Source organism: Pseudochaenichthys georgianus, chromosome 1, assembly GCF_902827115.2.
Source record: "Pseudochaenichthys georgianus chromosome 1, fPseGeo1.2, whole genome shotgun sequence".
Taxonomy (NCBI): domain Eukaryota; kingdom Metazoa; phylum Chordata; class Actinopteri; order Perciformes; family Channichthyidae; genus Pseudochaenichthys; species Pseudochaenichthys georgianus.
In genome coordinates, this window is record NC_047503.1 from 38,697,126 (window position 1) to 38,719,237 (window position 22,112).

The window sequence follows — 22,112 nt, forward strand, 5'->3', positions numbered from 1 at the left end:
AAATAAGTCATTACATTTACCTCAAGCTTCACCAGCTGCACAACTTGAGTCATTAACACATTAATGCATCACTCATCAAAATCTAGTCGCGTAATATATAATTTGCTAAAGAAATGGCCATTGTACATAACAAGTACTTCTAGATTTGGTACTTTAAAGTATGTTTTCATGCTACAGTAATACTTAGCACTTTTTAACGGAGTAAAACAATAATGCAGGGATTTCTACACAGCTTTTACCCGACTACAATATCGGAGTACTTCTTCCACCTCTGCAATTGACACGATGGTGCAAGTTAAAATGCAGGAACACTCACAGGGTTATTCGGGTACAGACCCCTGTGTGTTTTTACATCCCTCCCCCAGCCACCACACTACCCACAATGCTCCAACATCCTGCCTTTTCCCATGTCAGCGGCTGGATGCCAAGCATTACATCATGCCCCAGCGGTTTTAAAGGGCAGGATCAGGTGCAGGAATCAATGCTCCAATACGAGTGGATGTTGAGTTTTTCTGCTAATCACTTGATGGGTTCTTTTATTTAGATTTCACGCCATCTGCTAGTGTCTCACAATAATGCAATCTGCATAATCTGTGTATGCAAAGCTTTACTTATTATCTCCAGTCAGACACATTCATCATGCAGAACAGCCGCCACACTCCACACTGATAAGAAGCAGCACTCTTCTTATCATTAATAAGCTATCATTGAATATGAAATCATCCAAGCCGTCTGTGTGATGAGGCGATTCACATTTCCAACACAAAACCATGGCTGTAAATAACAGTTATTTACTTTATGAATAAACTTGCTGATTACTTAGTCACTCAATCAACCAATAGTTTACTTGACTTTTATCCATGTACTTTTTCTTTTAATGTTTATTTTATTAGCTTTTCTTTTTTAATGCTTAATGTCTTTCATTTTTTGTAAAGCACTTTGAATTGCCTTGCGTTGAAAAGTGCTATATAAATAAACTTGCCTTGCCTTGGCAGCAGTTTCCTGTAGTTGACGCACTCAAAATGCTTGTTTTCCCGGACCAATAGCCTGAAACCTTAAAAAGAAAGCAGTTTACTTTCAGAAAAGACAAAGAAAACCGGCAAATAATCGCATTTAAGAAGCTTTAACCAGCATTGCTTTATCACATCACTATGTGCATTAATGTGGGACTTTAGTGGCAATAAAATGCAACTAAACTAATTGGAAATGCATAATATAAATCAGGAAGATAAGATGGACCTTTATTAATCCCGTGGGGAAATTCAGTTGTTCAAACGGCAACAGGGTAAGGGTGAACAAACAGATTAATAAAATCAAAGATACAAAATAATAATGAGAAACTATGAAATAAATGAGCATATATACATATTGGGTCTTATAAACTATGAATGAAAATGGACCTACCGTACTTTTCGGACTATAAAGCGCACCTGCATATAAGCCGCAGCAGCTAAATTGTCCGTCTGTCTTGCTCTCGTTCTGTCTCTCGGTTCCACTTTTACTTTGGCGCGCAACCTGTCTCACTCTTTTCCGGCCTCCAGCTTTTCCTGCTGGAGCCCGCCGCTTAAAGGTGGCGGGCGCGGACCGCTCATAGAGCCCATAGAGTTAAAGGTGGTTCATTTTACCTGTAAAATCCATAGATTTAGGAGGGTCCCTAGTGGCCGTTAGCTGTACAAAAAAAATGGGGGGGAAAAAGTTGTGGCTTATAGTCCGAAAAGTACGGTATATACAAATTGGGTCTCATATACATAGATATTAACATGGGTGTGTGGAAACAGTGTGAATTTGTCCAGTGATTGTTCAGATTATTGACCCCTCCGAGGCACTCGTGGTGCTGTGTCATGGAGGGATGAGTCTGTGGTCGAGTACACCTGCTGCAGAGCCACTATTTCAAGTATACTACGTCATCGAGTGACGCCGAATGCTGGGCATTTAACATGCATTTAAACAGTCCTTCGGTGTCATTCGATTACGTAGTATACTTGAAATGGTGGCTGAACTGAATACATGATAAGATAATGATGTTTCTGTTTAAATGAAGATGGGTCACTACTGAGACATTTGCAGAGATGAGATTAACTTTTGGTATGTGTGCCACCATGTCTTTAATCCAGCTCTCCCCTACCAAATGTTCGTATGAACGGAGTATCTGTTCTCCTTATCTTTCTGAAATGGAGGCCTTCTTAAGACTAGCCCGGCTTCAAAATGGCAAAATGCCCCCTCTCCCCCTCGCCCAGTCCTTAACTCTTTCTCCCAGAGATGGAGGAGAGTGGAGCGGTCTGGCAGACGGGGATAATTCAGTGAACATGCACTCACTGAAGGCCTGTTTGCTGTGCTGAGGGATAATGGTCCTCGGGGGCTGCAGCCATTACTGCGATCACTTTCTCCTGCAGCCAAAAAAATCTGTTTTGACCTCACTGATAACAATGTAGTGTTGTTGTTTAAGGAAGGAAATGTGTTTATTTTGAAACTTTGCTCTAACACTGAAGCTTTAGACTTCATCAGCCCATCATCGAGTTAAAAGAAGATCTCCCAACTTATTGTTAGTATACAAAATACCCTTTAATATCTTCCATTGTGATTATTATTAATATTAATACAGACAATTGATACTGTCAAGGTACGAGAAAACAGAGTTGGAGGGCAGAAAGTTTAGCTTGTAAAGAAAGTGAGTTATCCAATTTCAATGTTTCTTGGTCAAAGATCTCAAACATTATGGCAAAAGAACTACGATCTTTATTAAAAAATTACATTTAAGTGTATATATACGTGTTTCAATTCTAAAGTAGACATTTAACATGGTAATTTACTGGTATTTAATTGGCTCAAATAATCATCTTATTACCAGAAAATGAAAAGAAACAAGAAAGAGAGAGAAAAAACATGTGGGAAAAAATACTTTGCGAAAGGAAAGATATTGAAAGGTCTGTCTCTGTCTGTCTGTCTGTCTCTCTCTGTCTCTCTCTCTCTGTCTCTCTCTCTCTGTCTCTCTCTCTCTGTCTCTCTCTCTCTGTCTCTCTCTGTCTGTCTCTCTCTCTCTCTCTCTCTCTCTCCCTCCTGCAGGAACGTCTCGTAAAGAGATCACGGAGCACTGGGAGTGGCTGGAGAACCACCTGCTGCAGACGCTCTCCATCTTTGAGAATGAGAACGACATTACCACCTTTGTCAAAGGAAAAGTCCAGGTACCTGCTCACTCTGTTCCCATCAAGACGTTGGTTTAGGTCTAGACATCAGATATTCTGTGTGGAACTAAGTGGACACTGTGATTTATTTTCGTGACTATAGTTAACAAAGCCTATGACTTTTTCTTTTTGTTTGAATTTTATTGGTGAATAATCATGATCCTCAAACGGTGCAATGTTGGCTGAAGTCTTTGTGAGAGTCTTTCAAAGTGATTGAATTTTTATTTTAAGAAAATGTGGGAACCCTGCTTAACATAAATGTACATTTTGTCTTGCATATAATATTGTTCCCATGTCATGCATAATGTTTTATATTTTATAGTAACAAAAGTAGTACAAGACGAAAAGGAATCGTACAATAAAAACAAATCTACCCATGAAAAAATGGTTTGCCAGTTTACTGCTGGCATGGATCCTATGAAGTATTTAAACCAGATCGCGATCGACCGGTCGATTGCAAAGGTAGTGTGGGTAGATCGCATGGCATTTAAAAAAAAAAGTTAGTTAGCCTATCATCCATCCTTACTACGGCATTTGCCACTTGATTGACGTACAGGTAAGCCAGTCTGAGTTGTATTGTGCCATACGGGTTCATGCCGTTATGAGGGGGCCTCACCTCCTCATCGGAAGCGCAAATGCGGCACACTATTATGCACTTATGCGGCGCAATTAGTGTAAGCCACAGTTTATCCGCCGTGTAGTCCACTAGCACCGCTCGTGACACAGATGGTGCAGGGGCGGCCCTGTAGGTAGATCATTTGGGCGTGGTCATTTTAAAAGTAGCTCCCAAGCAGAAGAAGTGTGGGCACCCCTGATTTAAACTGTAGCAGCCTGGGCGAGCTGCATTAAACAATGTGGAATTTTAAAAGTCAATCACTTAAACTTCTGCTGCTTTTCTTCAAATACCAACTCTATTGTTTCTCGTCCCTCCAGCTCATTACATCTTTCTGTCTCTGTCCATCTTCAGGGCATCATTGCCGAGTACAACAAGAACCACGACGTCAAAGAGGACGACGACACGGACAAGTTCAAGGAGGCGAGCGCTAAGTTTCGTAAACTGTTCGGGATGCCGGAGGAGGAGAAGCTGGTCAACTATTACTCCTGCAGCTACTGGAAGGGGAAAGTGCCGCGACAGGGCTGGCTCTACCTCAGCATCAACCACCTCTGCTTCTACTCGTACCTGCTGGGAAAAGAAGGTTCGAGATTGACTCTGAACAGTTATTTAGTATTTATGTTTCTGCTGTCTGTCTATTTCTATCTATTATATTGTTTTATTGGCAAGACAATATTTAAATGACCTCTAGGTACTAAATCTTAGAGGTACAGTATTTAAATAATTAGCTTTTCCAGTATTTAACATTTTAGTTCCCATTTAATGGTTAGAATAACTTATTCTGTCTGAGTAAATAGTGTGTTAATAAACACAGTAAAATTAAAGATTATTTTGAGTAGCATTATGGGGTATCTAGGTTAACCTTGACCTTTTACTTTTTGAGGTACAATTCAGATAATCATCTTTTGTTTTTCTGGCCACCAATTCCATGTTTTTATTTGTTTTTGTTGGTTTTAACAAGTAGCCAAAAGTGTTTTAAAGATATTAAAATGCGTCGACTTATTTGGGATTTGGCGGAGGCACAAAACGGCAATCTGCTTATGCTCCAAATATTTTCAATATCTTTTTGGCAACCATGCCAACATTGTGTAATTTAAAAGGGCAAGATTAGATGAAAACGATACATCATTTCAACAAGGCTGCTTTGCTTCTGTCCCCTAAGACATGTTTGCTTTGGAGCCACATCTACCGCGATTCTCTCAGACCTGACCTTTTTTTTTTCTTCAAGGCTTCATTCTTTTGAGACCTCAAACTATTATTACAGGTTATGTTGCGTTTAGTTCTTGTTGTAATGTTGTAATCTATTGTCTATGTATACTCGTGTATTTTCCTTAATGTGTTTTCTTTACTTTCAGCCAAACTGTTGATGCGTTGGGCAGATATCACCCAGCTGGAGAAGAGCGCCACCCTCCTGCTGCCCGACGGGATCAAAGTGAGCACCCGCCTCAGCGCGCACGTCTTCTCCGTCTTCCTGAACATCAACGAGACCTTCAAGCTGGCGGAGCAGCTGGCAAACATCGCCATGCGGCAGCTGCTGGACAACAAAGGCTTCGAGCAGGACCGCTCGCTGCCCAAGCTCAAGAAGAAATCCCCCACCAAGGTGTCGGCTCTCAAGAGGTGAGAAATAACCACAGCTGAGCGCTTATTTACGCTCGTCAATAATTAAAGTGTTGGCATGTTTTATGACATACAATCGATTGAACATTAATGTGTTGCGGTGGGTAGAGCAGCTGGTTATCTTAAAGGCACAGAGGATGAAGATCTAAAGCACTGTTTCAGGTTGAGGTCTTAAGGTTTAACTGCAAAAGCAAAACATGCATAATAGGAAATAAATGGTATTCTATTGAAGGGTCTCTGCAAGCATTGAAGAACTTTCTTGAGACTCAAATGTTGCTTGGTCAACCCATTTTATTTTTTTAACTAAATTGAAAATTGAATATGGGACTTTTTTGGATTTCTATGTATTGCAATTTTTTACTTGAGTAACATTGCTAATAGTTGTTAGAACCATGTTAATGCAAAGATTATTCAGGTTCAACCCATGCTGTTTGTTAGAAGAATGTCACTGGCTTGATCTTCAATAATCAGGATACATGTCTCCATTACGGAGCGTCGGGACTACAGCTTCAAAAAAAGCTTGGAGCTGGGCGTGTCTGTAGCTTGGGGATTTTATTCAAGCAACGCGACCAACAACCAATCACATGAATCTCCCACCCCCGACATACAAGGCAAAAAACCCCGAGCAATATAAAAAAAAACCCCCGAGCAATATATATATATATATATATATATATATATATATATATATATATATATATATATATATATATATATATATATATATATAAACTCCCCAAACAGGCGAAAACCTACCAGTTTCCCCCACTGTCTCTGCCACCTCCCTCCATGCCTGGTTCCTCCGGTGTGTATCCCGGTAGGTGAAGAGGGTCTGGTCATACAAAACCGGGTGATTTGCTACGGCGATAGTTAGTTTCTCCTCCATCTTTTTTTGAAATATAGAAATGAACGGAAATGAAATGAAAATATAGAAATATCTCTCCCAGCTTAGACGCGGTTTGATTGGCTACGGCTTGAGCTGTCAGATTTTCCGAAACGGGATTTGATTGGCTGGCGCTGAAGTTGAACATTGTTCAACTTCTGACACCGGAGACGGCGGAGACGGACCGCTATGCTACCCACAATTCAGTTCGGCGAAAAAGCGAGGTGACGTCACCCCATTGAAAGTGAATGGGCAGATTGAAGCTGTCGACGCTGTAGTGTGGACGGGCCGTTATCCTTGCAAGAATGGAAGTAGTCATCACACACACGAGGTTGCATGGGACAAAAGAGTAACTTTAGTAGAGTCCTTGATATGTTTATATATAAGAGAGGGTGTTACAGTCAACAAGATGGAAGAATACCAGTTCAAAGCAGTATTCTGACATTAGTTAAGATTAGCTAAGGCCTGCATAAGCAATAAACATGACAGTCAGATGTCTATCTCTGCGTCATCAGGCCACTCTTTGGAACATAGCTATCATAACTTCAACACAGTGTCTCATCAGCGTCATCCATGCAGTCATACATCCGGCTACGCACACAGCGACGTAGGGCCTCTCTTATCACGTGCTGCTCTGATAGAGAAGGAACATTCAGTATTTTCCCAACACGGTTATATTTTACATAAACACAAATCTGTCTGCTCATACAGTATGACTCTGAATGTTCCATCCTGCAGGGATTTGGATGCGAGGGCGAAGAGTGAGCGTTACCGAGCGCTCTTCCGCCTGCCCAAAGACGAGAAGCTGGACGGACACACAGACTGCACCCTGTGGACGCCCTTCAACAAGATGCACATCCTGGGACAGATGTTCGTTTCCACCAACTACATCTGCTTCACCAGCAAGGAGGAGACGCTGTGCAGCCTCATCATTCCCCTACGAGAGGCGAGTGCTTCTGTCTGACTTCTCAGTGGGTTTTATGGACAGCTTGCATTGTGGGAGATGGAATAATAACCGTGACATTAACTGGCAAAGATAATGGTTTTTTTCAGCACCTCAATAAAAAAGCAGTCGTCAGAAGTAAACCGCTAAGATGACATGTGAATGTGTTTAGAAATGTTGTCTTGTAGGGAATTATGACTGCTAACACTAGGATGGGTCAAATGCAGAGAAACCATTTTGTTACATAGTAAGTAGGCCTACTGTGTAATGACAATAAAAAGAAATAAATAAAATAAATACTTGCTATTGTAAGTGTGCCAGTCTTTACAATTAAATGATTGGTAAATCTGAACAGATGTCAGTAAACACTTAAAGGAATACTCAACCCCTAATTGACCATTTGCGTATCAATCAGTGGTGAATTCTTGAAGGAAACTCAATTCGTATTGCATGCCTCCATGATGAACAAAGAATTAAAAAATGACAGTATTCTTGATGAATTGAAGTAAATGGGTGCTTCTTTCAACAACAACAACAATAATATATATTAAAACATCTGGTAACAAACTGTCATGCAACTTGTGCAGTATGCAATGTGTTAAAATAAATACCAAGGTTACACAGGGAGAGTAGTTGATGTACGAGGTCGGATCAGAGGAGCCCTGGTTCAATCCCCGCTGCAGTCAGCATGTCGTCATGTCTCTAGGCAACACCCAAATTGCTCCTGTGGGGATTGCAGACAGTATTGTTTGTTTGTAAGTTGCTTTGGGTAAAAGCGTCTAACAAGTGACGTGTGATATACAGATGATCGTTGAAGGGGTTGAGTACTCCTTAATTATGACGTGTTTTTTTACAAGTGGTCTAGATTTAGTCATCAAAAATATGTTTACAAAATGAGAGCACCTGTTTCTGACATATTTCATGGATGCGTCTGTGTTAACTGAGATTGTGAATGTTCCTCCAGGTGACCATCGTGGAGAAGGCAGACAGCTCCAACGTGCTGCCCAGCCCGCTCTCCATCAGCACCAAGAACAGAATGACATTCCTGTTTGCTAATCTGAAGGACCGGGACTTCCTGGTCCAGAGGATTTCTGACTTCCTGCAGCAGACCACCTCCAAGATCTACCTGGAGAGAGAGCTCACCGGAAGCCTGACCAGCTCCGATGACGAGGTACAACAATTCAGTTTTTCAGACCTCGTTTAAAATGTGGTGGGGACTGTGTCCATTCAAAGCTCCAACCGTTAAACATGATGTCCGCCCCCCCCCCAGGTTTACTCCCAGCATGGGTCCCTCCTCTCCAGCAGCCCGCAGAACAGTGTGAGCTCAGAAGGCGAGCGCACGTTCAACCTGAACGACAGCAGCGTGCCCACAGCCACTCAAGCTCTCATGACCATGTACCGCCGCCGCTCACCTGAGGAGTTCAACCCCAAGCTGGTGAGTTAAAAGCACTCCGTCAAGTATAGTTAAAGGCACGACAACGGATGCCTTCAGTAATTATTTAATATGTTGTTTTATTTTCCCACCGACGCCCAAGACTTGTTTCTGGAGCCCGTAGTCTTTGAACTTTTCTGTGAGATTTAATATCCATGTTTACTTCATTTTCTCTTAATGGTTGTAGAACTATTAATAGTGTCCAAAGACGGTGTTAATGACACTCTGAATGTATCTGCTCCCATTAAAAGCTATTTGGAGACTAGTGAATGCATGACTAGTGAATGCATGACTTGTCTTTCCATAATTGCCATTATTATACTGCACATATTTTAAGCTGCATGGAGGATTGCAGCTCAAATTAACATCGCAAGAATATTGTTCTTGTAAGACTATGTATGAATAAAGTCATAACTTTCCTTTAGCTAAATTCACTGGCACTGTGAATCTGCATTATTCAATATAACACTATTCTTTTTTTTGTGGACGTGTGCAAAAAAGCTATCTTACTATTCTTATATTATAATACATACTGTTTACAGATGTTTACTTATTTTGCTACTGCATCTTAATAAGGCTGTTTCCCTCTTTGCAGGCGAAGGAGTTCCTGAAGGAGCAGGCGTGGAAGAACCACTTCACAGAGTACGGGCAGGGAGTGTGCATGTACCGCACGGAGAAGACCAAGGAGCTGGTCCTCAAGGGGATTCCTGAGAGCATGAGAGGAGAGCTCTGGCTGCTCTTCTCTGGTGAGCATGCAGAGAAACACAACACACACAGTGTGTATACAGAAAGCTGTACAATGATTCATACACAGCACCTGAGGAGACCACACCCTGCATACTACATGCTCACACCTGATCATAACATGGAGCATATCTATCACCTATCCATAGACACAATTACGCTGTGTAAGAAACCATTACTAATATTAAAATGTGAGATATTGATACTACGGCTATGCCTGTGTTGCATAGTGACGATTAGTTTTCCACTGTATTTATTTCACAGTTTCAAAATAAATATTGGGTTATTCAAGAATGTTTTAATTTTTCCAACACTTAGTGCCGGCTCTAGCCAAGACGGTGCCTTCGGCCGGATCTAAAAATAAAAGAAATATTTAAAAAGACAAGCAAATATTTATTCTTTATTTATTCTTTCTCAGATTGTTTTTGTTTTAAATCAGAATCAAATCTACTTTATTCATCCCGGGAGGCATCAGGTTTATGTTCCAGCTGCTTTTAGTGTAGAATAGAAAAAATATATAGACAAAAAAAAAGGAGGAAAATGTTTTTGGAACAGGAACGGCTTCATTCATAAAGATGCAGGTATTTGTTTTACATGAGTGCTTGAACACAGCATTTAAACCAAAGCCATTGAAGATTACACCTCTGCAGACTCTACGGAGGACCTGTAGCTGTCATTCCACAACAGGTTGGTCATTCAGGTGTTCAACCTCACACATACCGGAGTACAGGCAGAGTCATGCAGCAGCTACTCTTCCTCACCTGAACAGAGCTCCTCTCTCTCCAGTGACTCACTTGTTGCTCACCTGGCTGTTGTCATAGCTGCATTATGATGACCTTAGTTAACCTTACTTCCATCTTTTGAAATTAGTTTTGTTTATACTAAACTAATAAAAGAGAAGCTAGTTAACTTAATTTGCGTGTGTAAAACCAGTTTGGTGAGCTTCTGAGCAGCTTACCTGAGGGATGTTGATAACTGAGAGAAGCCTGCTGGAACAATGACTAATGTGAAGAGACGTCCTCTAGGATTACTTTAAAGTTAAAGTACAGCTAACAGCGTCAGATCTGCATCTAAATACCAACTACCAGCACCTTGGTGTTGCAGCACGAACATATTCCCTCAGTCCACTTTAGCTGTGACACGCTCCTCCATAGGTCACTGTTCATCGGCCGCAGCTGACATTTAGGTGGAGTCAAGTGCATGATAGGTGTAGGTGCATAATTGCGTTCTTGCCGAAATGATTTTTTTAATTGCATAACATATTTTATGACATACTATACAATAGCTTTTACCATGGCATACTATGCTTTACTAACTGACTGTTGATGTTTTCTCTGATTTGAATTTAATTATAACTTGTGTTTACTCTTAGTTTGTAATGCTTCACTTGGAAATGGTAGATGTATATATTGATATGGTATTTTAGTTTTTTTTTTAAATTACTACTCGTTGTGAAAAACACTTACTTCCAACATTGAGACATCAAAAACCAAAGATAACACGAAGACTCACATCTTATCCAAATATTTTCTGACGGCCTTAAATGTTACCAACTTGGCATATCTGTTGAACTTCCTGGAAAAGATCTGAATGACTGACTGATAATTAAATCTCCTGTGTTTTTCTTTATAGGGACGATCAACGAGATGGCCACCCACCCCGGATACTACGAAGACCTGGTGGAGAAGTCGATGGGGAAATACAACCTGGCGACAGAGGAGATCGAGAGGGACCTGCACCGCTCGCTGCCCGAACACCCGGCCTTTCAGAACGAGATGGGCATCGCCGCGCTGCGCAGGGTCCTCACGGCCTACGCTTTCAGAAACCCCAACATCGGATACTGTCAGGTACACACGCCCGTTTTAGATTTTGACATACAGGAGACTTTCGGCCCTTGACTGTAATTTAATCTATATTCTTCTCTCCTTCGACTCCACAGGCTATGAATATTGTGACCTCTGTGCTGCTGCTCTACGCCAAAGAAGAGGAGGCTTTCTGGCTGCTGGTGGCGCTCTGTGAGAGGATGCTGCCCGACTACTACAACACCAGGGTTGTAGGTCAGTGTGTACTTGTGTATTTTAAAGTGTTAAACTGTTTATTATTTATTTAACATCCACTGTTTGTCCTCTGTTCTCCTAATTATGAAGATAATTCAATTGTAAATGTGTGTACAGTATTTCTTAAACATGACAGAATGAGACTATACTAATGATTATTGTGTATAAAAGGCCCCTGTATGTATGTATGTATGTATGTATGTATGTGTGTATATATTATCTCAATTGCTATACCTTATTTGCTGCTTCTATGCATTTTAAACTTTCCATTTTGAATAGCAAATGTGCATTTACGGTGATATAGGTGGGTGGCAGATTTTGAAGTTTCTAGACTCAACAGATGGTCTATAATTTTGCACAGAAGTTAACAAAGCTCTCGGCCCATTTAATTTGTTCTTTTTTATACTTTAACTAAATAAACGCCTTTTTCCTGACCATGTGTCCCCAGGAGCCCTGGTGGATCAGGGGGTGTTCGAGGAGCTGGCCCGTGAGTACGTCCCTCAGCTGTACGACTGCATGCAGGACCTCGGGGTCATCTCCACCATCTCTCTCTCCTGGTTCCTCACCCTCTTCCTGTCCGTTATGCCGTTTGAGAGCGCCGTGGTGGTGGTGGACTGCTTCTTCTACGACGGCATCAAGGTCATCTTTCAGCTGGCGCTCTCCGTGCTGCACGCCAACATCCACCAGCTGCTCAGCTGCAAGGACGATGGAGAGGCCATGACTGTTCTCGGCAGGTGAGGAGAGACAAAGATTACAAAAAAAACAGTTTTCTAGTATTTAACAATATCCTCAATTCTCTCAAACCCTACAATTCCACTGTTTATCTTTTATTTCACCACATAAGCCTTAAAGATGATATTAATGTTGGTAAATCTATTGTAGATACTTGGACAGTGTGACCAATAAGGACAGCACCCTCCCTCCCATCCCCCACCTGCACTCTCTACTGACAGACAATGGAGAACCACATCCAGATGTCGACATCTTCAAACTGGTCCGCAGCTCCTACGAGGTATTTAAGCATGATGATGATGATGATGATGATGATGGTGGTGTGTGTGTGTGGAAAACTGTGTCCTCCACTGTGCTCTGTCTACAGACGTGCAGGGAAATGGTACAAATCTGACATTTCTTACATTAAGTGCTTCCTAATATAATGTTCTTTCAGGGAAGCATATCATGCAGTATGCTTTCAGTCTATACGAGTTTAACCTAAGTTTACATACATTTTCAAAAGTTTCCCAGATGTCTCCTCACAATCACCAACGTGTCCCCAGCTGTCCTTTCACTGTGACAACTTTGAATAATGCCACACCTGGTTTACCTATTTGTCTTTCTTTGTGTCAGAACTTCGGTTCAATCCGTGCAGATGTGATTGAACAGATGCGTTTCAAACAGAGACTGAGGGTCATCCAAACCATTGAAGACACAACTAAACGCAACGTGGTAAGAACCCACCGACTGGTCCTCTTGTTTTGAATGGATCTGGACAAATGTCTGTAAAAGTGTAGGAGGTTTATTTGCTACAATGTTCCTGCTTAACCGTGTGTGCAGATGGGCAACTAAAAATTCTCTAAGTTCTGCCGGCTAAATTAGATTTGTGTTTTGAAACCTAATAAACGACATTCTTGTTATAATTAGATTCTCTGCTCTCTTCACGCCCGCTCTACTATTCATACTTAATGTCATTACATTGTGTTTCAGGTCAGGACCATTGTAACAGAGACTGCCTTCAGCATTGATGAGCTGGAGGAGCTATATGTGCTCTTTAAGGTGAGTGACCGCTTACATACTCGTCTAATAAAGCAATTGAGGATTAAGACGTAGTAGGCGGATATTGCTAATTAAAAGCTAAGTGAAAAAAGTGTTTCAGCTGTCCTGGTCTACTGAAATTACATCATATTTGTTCAACAGTGAGTGAGCATTGTAGATAAAAGGCACTTCCCCAGTTTGTTTTATTTTCTCCTAACATTTCAGAGTCCTCACTTGCTTTTCCTCTCTCCAGGCGGAGCACCTGACCAGCTGTTACTGGGGCGGCAGCAGCAACCCCACGGAGCGCCACGACCCCAGCCTGCCGTACCTGGAGCAGTACCGCATGGACGTGGAGCAGTTCAGGGGGCTGTTCAACCTGCTGTTCCCCTGGGCCAACGGGGCGCACTCCGACCCCTTGGCCCTGCGCTTCTTCCGCCTGCTCGACCAGAACGGAGACGCACTCATCAACTTCCGGGAGTTCATCAGCGGCCTGGGTAAGTACAGCGAGATTGTGCCTGATTACATTGAAATACTATCCTCTGACATTTTGTTCAGACAGGCTATACTATTACTTTTATCATGGCTTTATCATAACATACTATACTACGAATTATTTTGTCATACTATCCTCTGACATTTTGTGTGGTCTTTTTTTTTATTACCCATCATAACTTCCATCATGTTGTTGACATCTTCGTGGATTCATCCTCTTATAACAGACACATGCATTTCCTAACATTCGGTCTATATGCTGTCAAATGTATTATCTCTTTGATTTACACACGGCATCTATTGCACGTCTGTCCGTCCTGCGAGAGGGATCCCTCCTCTGTTGCTCTCCCTGAGGTTTCTCCCATTTTTTCCCCTTAAACTGTGGGTTTTCTCTGGAAGTTTTTCCTTGTACGATGTGAGGGTCTAAGGACAGAGGGTCTAAGGACAGAGGGTCTAAGGACAGAGGGTCTAAGGACAGAGGGTGCCGTTTTTCTCATACTGATATTCTGAACAATCTGTGCTGTTGTATTTTCTGTAAAGTGTTTCTACTGTAGGCTATTTTTATTATATGTACAGCACTTTGGTTCCACCAAAAATTCGTTTATAAATGTGCTATATAAATAAATGTTGATCATGGCATACTAAAATAAAATTAATGTATAACAATTGTCTACAATCTTATGATATTATTTATGGCTATATTCTGACTTTTTCATGACGTACTTTTTTGTAAAACATACTTTACTATGACATTTTGTATGGTAACACTATTACTTTTTATGATGCCTTGGTTTTTTTCTAACTTGTGTACATTAATATGAAGACTAAAGGTTCAGCATGGAAAAAGCAAACCTCCCGGAAGTAATTGATTCTATCAACAAAGAAATCTGTTTTTACTTTACAACTCTTTATCATGCGTACTTTTGGCTAAATGTTCAACATTTTATTGTAAAGTAGTTCTGGGTATGTAGAATGAGGTCTTTAGTGTAAATATTATTTTGAAGTAGTGATTTGTAACACAGCGCATGTGTTGAAAGTCATAGTGATGATTTTAATATAAGGTAGCATTGCACACGCTGATGTGTCGGATATGAAAGTACCGTACTTTTCGGACTATAAAGCGCACCTGCATATAAGCCGCAGCAGCTAAATTGTCCGTCTGTCTTGCTCTCGTTCTGTCTCTCGGTTCCACTTTTACTTTGGCGCACTACCTGTCTCACTCTTTTCCAGCTTTTTCTGCTGGCGCTTAAAGGTGGCGGGCGCGGACCGGTCATAGAGCCCATAGAGTTAAAGGTGGTTAATTTTACCTGTAAAATCCATAGATTTAGGAGGTTCCCTAGTGGCCGTTAGCTGTACAAAAAAATGGGGAGGAAAGTCGCGGTTTATAGTCCGAACAGTACGGTAGTTCAGGTGTCTGCTCTCTAACGCGTGTTGTTGTGATTTTAGGCATCTTGTGTTACGGGGAGCTCACCGAGAAGCTGAAGCTCCTCTACAAGCTGCACGTCATTCCTGGTGAGTTTTGCATCGAACACTACAGATCTAATTTCAGTGGAGCAGAATTATTAGCTAAAGAGGGTCTGCTTGAAAAATGTTGATAAAGAAAAATGCTCTTTTTCTCACTTAACAGGGCAACTCATTTCTCAGGATTAGTTTTGTATGCATGCTTTTTAAAATAAGAAAGCCGACAGAAAGAAACACTTTTTAAATTGTTTGATGTCCTCGACTGAATGACTTTTTTAGTTTTGACAATCTTAAGATCACGTCATTTTAAAATACAATTGTATAGGAATGATTGAAGAGGAACTATGGTTTTAATTTAATCTAAGTTGGTATAAAATGACAGAGTGGTTAACAAAAGGTTTAGCAATTAAAATGATCATTTTCTCCCAGAAATCCCTCGTGAGGAGCCCGACTCTGCGTTTGAGGCGACTCAGTACTTCTTTGAAGACATCGCTCCAGAAACATCCATCGGTAGGAACCTAAAATCTACTTTCTTTTTGCATCCTTTACATAAGCACTAAAAGCATGTGAACTTCAATCATATAATGTTAAGCATTATCAATACAAACAAAATGTCAAACCTTATAACGTAAAAATAAAAGTACAGGTGAATAAATTAATTGCTCACTGAGAAGATAGGGAAATGACTAAAGCAATAAATGGAACAACAAAATACCATTTAAACCAAAGTCCATAGTAAATATACCCTTCATGCATTTACAAATAATCATTTCATTTATTTAGCAATCCGAGATTTCCCCCAAGTCATCTGTTGTGTGGTTACTCCTGACGATGTTGCGATTGAAGACATGAGACTGCCATTGTGATATTTGCACGAGTGAAATGTGTGTTTGTGGCCATGGGCATGTCATATGATTAACTGGGGAACGGGTGGTTGGATTGATCTCGAAACCACACGCACCACGGGGGAGAAACCGCCTCAAACACTGATCTGAAAGCTGCTGTTTGGACAATCCAGCTTTCAGAAGGCGCTGATGTTGAATTGTTGAATTGTCGCCAATTTGTAACACTTCTTATCTTGGGCTATGCTATCTGACTAGAAGGATTCTGGGTAGTGGGTAGACAGGCAAGTAATTAGACCAGAGACCAGGTGGTTTGATAGAACAGCCGGCAATTTACTGACGAAATAAACAAAACATTAAACATAAACAATGAATATTTTCTGCAGTATAATCAGAGGTAAGTATTTCACCTTTCCCTTGTTTTCTGATTTCTGTGACTTAGTAAATCCATACAGGATGAACACAATAAAATAGCCCATTTGATTTTAGACCGGTCTACTAAGTATTATTTATAGGTTTTTCCTATTTTAATCTCTTCAATATCCCGAGTTAACTCTTTTTCTATTCCCTTTTCACAGGTCAAATATATCAATGAAAAACACAATTGTACCATCAATGAAATCAAATGACAAATGAAAACCTCGAGTACAATATATAGTGTCTCTTTAAATCCAGTTCCAACCTTATAATTTCTTCAATGGTCCTACTGTACCACTCTGGCAGTGAGTTCACCTATTGTCTCTCAATAAACCAGCAAGTCCTGTCGGTAGAAAAGTCAACCTTCTGCAAGCTGTGTGGTTAAAAACCTGCTGTATGTAGATTGGAAGCAAGAACATGTGTAAAACAATGGGCTTGTTTTAAAAATATAGATAATACTGCTAAAAGATGGTCACTAAAAGTCTAGTTATTGGAATTGGATAATCTGATCGAGAGTCAGTATGAGGAACTTGCATGTTGACAAAAACAATGATTTGAACAAAAGCAAAACAAAAATGTTTAACTGAGTTTTGAAAAGGAATTTAAAGGGTGTTATGAATTTCATATTTTAAATACTTTTATAAAATGATTAACAAACTCGGGTATGAACACTAATCTTTGTTCAGTAATTTAATTATTTACGTTTTGAGTTGTTGAATGTAGTTATTTTGGTCATTTTCAACTTTAACTATTTTGATTAAGCAAATGTTGATGTTTGCTCTCTTCAGGTCACGACTCAAAGAGCAGCAGGGAGAAGGATGATGGTTTTGTCAGAGTGACATTTAAGACTGAAAAAGGTGAGTAATATGAAAGTAATATGAAACACACTACATAATCCTGTTTGTCTAAACTGATCATTAGTTATAATCAAATGGAAAACCATGCACGTTTTAACTTAACTGTTTTGAGGCTAAATGTGATTGGTTCAAAATATGGGTGTGGTTTTCATGGACTAAAAATTATTCATAAAGTCAGCAATTCAATGGAAAATGAAAACTCTTTCTTCCAGAATTTTGAAATAAATATGTGGATGAAGGTATGCATCCAGGGTGAGAACAACATTAGGTATTTGGTTAAGTTCTACACATTAAATAGCCAGTTCTGTAATCCTGAGACAGAAACCAGCTGGCATTAGTTGCACTTTCATGCTTTTTTTTAAATCAAATTTTAAGAGTAAATAAAACATTTTTGTGTTCAATCACTGAATGGTTTGGGCCCAAAATACATTTCTGACCTCCTGCTAAACTATGAACCATCCAGATCTCTCGGGTCTTCAGGGACTGGTCAGCTTTCTGTCCCCAGAGTCAGAACTAAACACGGAGAAGCAGCGTTCAGTTATTATGCTCCAAATATCTGGAACAAACTCCCAGAAACCTGCAGGTCCGCTGCAACTCTGACTACTTTTAAATCCAGGCTGAAGACTTTTCTTTTTGTCGCTGCTTTTAATTGAACTATTCATATCTTAGACTGCACTGTAACTTTTATCCATGTATGTTTTCTTTTAATTTCTTTTAATTTTTTCTTTAAATTCTTTTATTATCTTTTCTTTTTAATGACTGATTTTAAATGCCATTTTCTTAATGTCTTTCATTTTTTGTAAATCACTTTGAATTGCCTTGTGTTGAAAAGTGCTATATAAATAAACTTGCCTTGCCTTGCCTTCATCTCCCAGTGAAGAAACTGAAAACTCCTGAATGCCGCAATTACCTGAAACTGTGGAACCAGGAGACAAAATCTAAACTGGAAAACACAAAGGATCTCCCCAAGCTGAATCAGGTGAGACCTCACACACACACACACACACACACACACACACACACACACACACACACACGGGGGTTAACAGTTTAAAAGTCTCAAAAATGCTACAACTACTGTCACAAACTGGATGAATGGTGTATTTTGTTAAAGGACAATGAAAGCGTAATTAAGGAGCACTATGGAGTGACTTTGATGGTTATTGGTCTCGGGATTAATTTATTTGTATGCCCGCTGTATGAAGAAATTAAAGGACGGCGGAAGTGGAAACAATTCACAAAGGGATTAAACTGTTTAAAACACGTGCTCAAAGTAAGCCGGATTTTGCCGATGTGTTTACGTGGATTCAAAAGTCGTAAATAATCTACAAAATGGAGGAGACCGATCTGATCGGAGCAACTGACAAATAATCCAACTGAAACCGGCATGGACAATGACTGTTTTAAAAATGTGCTTATCCAGAAAAGCCCGGTTTGGACACTTTACGCGCAGAAGAAATATTTCTATTAAAGAAAGAATTATACATTTCTGTCTTTTTATGCCGTTAATAGCTACTAACTTGAATTGTTATTCAAATTAATTAATTATTTTTTATATTATATTGTAATGTAGAGACGAGGCTTTTAGTGACAATCATGTATTGCGTTACAATTATATGTAAAAATAACATTTTTTTTTTTAAAAAAAGTCTAAATATCATATTTGGGAACCACTGGCATAGACAGTACATGCAGAAGAAAGTTGCTAACACTTGTTAAAACTGACCTCTTGTGTTTTATTTCCTCCAGAGCCAGTTTATCGAGCTGTGCAAGACCCTTTACAGCATGTTCAGTGAGGACGCTGCGGAGCAGGAGCTGTATCACGCCACCGCCACCGTCACCAGCCTGCTGCTGGAGATGGGAGAGGTAGGGAAGCTGTTCTCTCCTGGCAGGAAGGATCACAACATGGAGGGTAAACCAGAGCCAGATGTGTGTACCAGAGACACCACAGAGCCCAAAACAAACCAAGAGGCCGAGCCTGAGTTCCGGCAGCGAGTCCAGGATGATGATTTTACCCCTGAAGGTGTAGAGAGCAAGCAAAGCCCCTGTGAGGATGGGAAGCAGGAGGAAGGGAGTGAGCAGCTGCCTCCAATGCAAGACATCAAGCTGGAGGACTCGTCCCCCAAAGACACGGGCACTTCCTCCGCCATGCTGATCTCTGATGACGAGACCAAAGATGACACCTCAATGTCGTCGTACTCGGTGCTGAGCGCGGGCTCCCACGAGCTGGACGAGAAGCTGCAGTGCGAGGACATAGCAGACGACACGGTGCTGGTGCGCAGCGACCCCGGGGGGGAGAGGGGGAGCGCTCCTCACAGCGGGGGGCCCTACGACAGAGGGATGCCTCACAGCACCAGCATCGATAAAGACTGGACCATCACGTTTGAGCAGTTCCTGGCCTCTCTTCTCACTGAGCAGGCCCTGGTGATTTATTTCGAGAAGCCGGTGGAGGTGGCGGCTCGTATAACTAACGCCAAAAATGTGCGTAAAGTGGGGCGCTCGCTGTCTTCAAGTGACTATGATATCTCGCTATCTGGCTGAGATTCCACACACCGACTTTTTAAAAGGGAAACATGGTCATTGTGTATAAAAAGTCTCTGTGAGTTTCAGAGGACAATGAAGGTCAGTGTATGATAGTTGAATGAATGTGAAGAACTGTCTCTTAGCGATGTATTATACGAGATGTGAAAGACTTTTATTATAACAATCACTAGATTCTGTCCAGCGGAGAGCGATGAGACATTAATATTAAGATTTGCTCAAATGAAATCGGTGTCTATGTAGTAGCTGTACTTTATAAGACATTATGCATAAGTGTTGATATTGTAATCTCTAGTTACTCTAGTACTCTTACTCTACGTAGATGTACATGTCCACAGAAACAGTACAGTGCTAAACTGGGATATTGATAGTCTACATACGATCACCCTCACATTATATCTGGTCAAACTGTCGCTGCATTACTTTACATTTGCTGTAAATCATGAAACGATGTTTTGTTTCTCTTCAAATGACTATATGGTAAAATGCTAAACGAAGCTGTGAAAATTCAACGATATACTGAATTTTCATGAATAATGTCTCACTTGAGCTGTTGATTGAAGCTATTGTCTTTTCACACACACAATATACGACATCCTAAAATAATATTCCCATTAATTGCTTCGATGGGTTTTCTCCGGTTATTTATTGGTAGTATCAAACCATAAGAAAATGACTAACACCTGATACTTAAGGATTCTGTGTGTCTTTAGACACAAAAAAAAGCTGTTGAATGAAAAAGTTGCACTTTCTTTATGTGATCCACTAAGATATTAAGGCCTTTTTTTAAAGAACCTGTTTTAACCTTTGTGCTCTGTACATTTTTACTTTGCTGTTTTTATGTAAATATGTGTTTTTATTTGTAATTGTCCTGGTGGTTTTACTCTGGATGATGATGCATAGTATCACTCCATCTTATTAAAGTTACGGTATGATTCGATGCTGCACAGTTCAACGCCTCGAGACTTGTATTGACTTCATCAGAGTGATACGTTACGACCCAGCACACACACCAGTACTGCCATCTAGTGGAAGAGCCTTCATGCTACCAATCACTCATTTACATTAGACATGAGTTTTACCCATAAAATATGATTCCAGAGATAAATACATTAATTATCATGTGTTTTTTATTTGAACACGTTTAGCCTAATATTGATAAAACCTCAAATTGCTGCTCAATTATTTAATGGCACATATGTACAAGTGTAATGTTCACCTTCATGCCTTTTTTAAATCAAATTAAGGGTAAATAAAACATGTGTTGTACATCTCCCAGTGAAGAAACTGAACACTCCATTACCTGAAACTGTGGAACCAGGAGACAAAATCTAAACTGGAAAACACAAAGGATCTCCCCAAGCTCAACCAGGTGAGACCTCCTTTTTATATGTTGGTATACACAGTGCATGCAGAAGAAGATTCATTTACAAAATACCTGAGTGTTCCCCATAGAATATGACTCCAGAGATAAATACATTGAATTATCGTGTCAAATATTTAATGGCACATATTTACAAGTGTAACTGACACCTGGGGCTAAAGCTGAAACTAAATGGCGAGCCAAAAGCAACGACCTGTTGGTTTTTTTACTACCGTCATGCAAAAGGACGCTACAATTAAAGGTGGGGTAGGTACATTTCAGAAACCGGCTCGAGTGCACTAAAATTTGAAAGTACACAGCCGAAAAGAATCCGCCCCTTCCTTCACGGCCCGTCCACTCGACAGCGTCGACAGCTTCAATCTGCCCATTCACTTTGAATGGGGTGACGTCACGTTGCCTCGCTTTTTCGCCGAACTGAATTGTGGGTAGCATAGCGGTCCGTCTACGCCGGAGTAGCCAGGGCCAGCCAATCAAATCCCGTTTCGGAAAATCTGACAGCTCAAGCCGTAGCCAATCAAACCGCGTCTAAACTGGGAGAGATATCCCGCCGTTCATTTCTATATTTCAAAAAAAGTTGGAGGAGAAACTAATTATCGCTGTAGCAAATCACCCGGTTTTGTATGACGAGACCCTCTTCACCTACCGGGATACAAACCAACACATCCTCACTCCCAGGTCGGCCTATGTTGACGTTATGTCAAGTCCCCTGCCGGCTTTTTCCAACGCAAGGGGGGGGGCCTTAGCGTCCATTTTCAACGCAAGGGGGGGGGGGGGGGCTTAGCGTCCATTTTCAGCTTTCCGGGATGTCCATAGAGGCTTCGCAATACTCAAATTTCCCCTCCTCGACTCCTCGGTCCTCCGGTAGTGACCCGGAAATGAATTTCAGCGCGCCATT

General features: G+C 40.7%; 1 protein-coding gene across 1 annotated transcript in view; it reads left to right on the plus strand.

Annotated features, from left to right (window-relative positions):
• The window catches only part of tbc1d9 (TBC1 domain family, member 9 (with GRAM domain)), a 31,586-nt gene extending 10,798 nt beyond the window's left edge, over nucleotides 1-20,788 (plus strand). The window contains exons 3-21 of the mRNA XM_034086467.2: nucleotides 3,064-3,182; nucleotides 4,150-4,378; nucleotides 5,151-5,412; nucleotides 7,034-7,241; nucleotides 8,203-8,409; nucleotides 8,509-8,673; nucleotides 9,266-9,416; nucleotides 11,047-11,261; nucleotides 11,354-11,471; nucleotides 11,920-12,205; nucleotides 12,354-12,483; nucleotides 12,819-12,917; nucleotides 13,176-13,244; nucleotides 13,477-13,717; nucleotides 15,162-15,227; nucleotides 15,606-15,686; nucleotides 17,224-17,292; nucleotides 18,168-18,271; nucleotides 19,042-20,788. Coding sequence (XP_033942358.1) covers nucleotides 3,064-3,182; nucleotides 4,150-4,378; nucleotides 5,151-5,412; nucleotides 7,034-7,241; nucleotides 8,203-8,409; nucleotides 8,509-8,673; nucleotides 9,266-9,416; nucleotides 11,047-11,261; nucleotides 11,354-11,471; nucleotides 11,920-12,205; nucleotides 12,354-12,483; nucleotides 12,819-12,917; nucleotides 13,176-13,244; nucleotides 13,477-13,717; nucleotides 15,162-15,227; nucleotides 15,606-15,686; nucleotides 17,224-17,292; nucleotides 18,168-18,271; nucleotides 19,042-19,833 — 3,611 coding nt within the window. The 3' untranslated portion in view covers nucleotides 19,834-20,788. The remainder of the gene's footprint in view (nucleotides 1-3,063; nucleotides 3,183-4,149; nucleotides 4,379-5,150; nucleotides 5,413-7,033; nucleotides 7,242-8,202; nucleotides 8,410-8,508; nucleotides 8,674-9,265; nucleotides 9,417-11,046; nucleotides 11,262-11,353; nucleotides 11,472-11,919; nucleotides 12,206-12,353; nucleotides 12,484-12,818; nucleotides 12,918-13,175; nucleotides 13,245-13,476; nucleotides 13,718-15,161; nucleotides 15,228-15,605; nucleotides 15,687-17,223; nucleotides 17,293-18,167; nucleotides 18,272-19,041) is intronic.
• The last annotated feature ends 1,324 nt before the right edge of the window (nucleotides 20,789-22,112 follow it).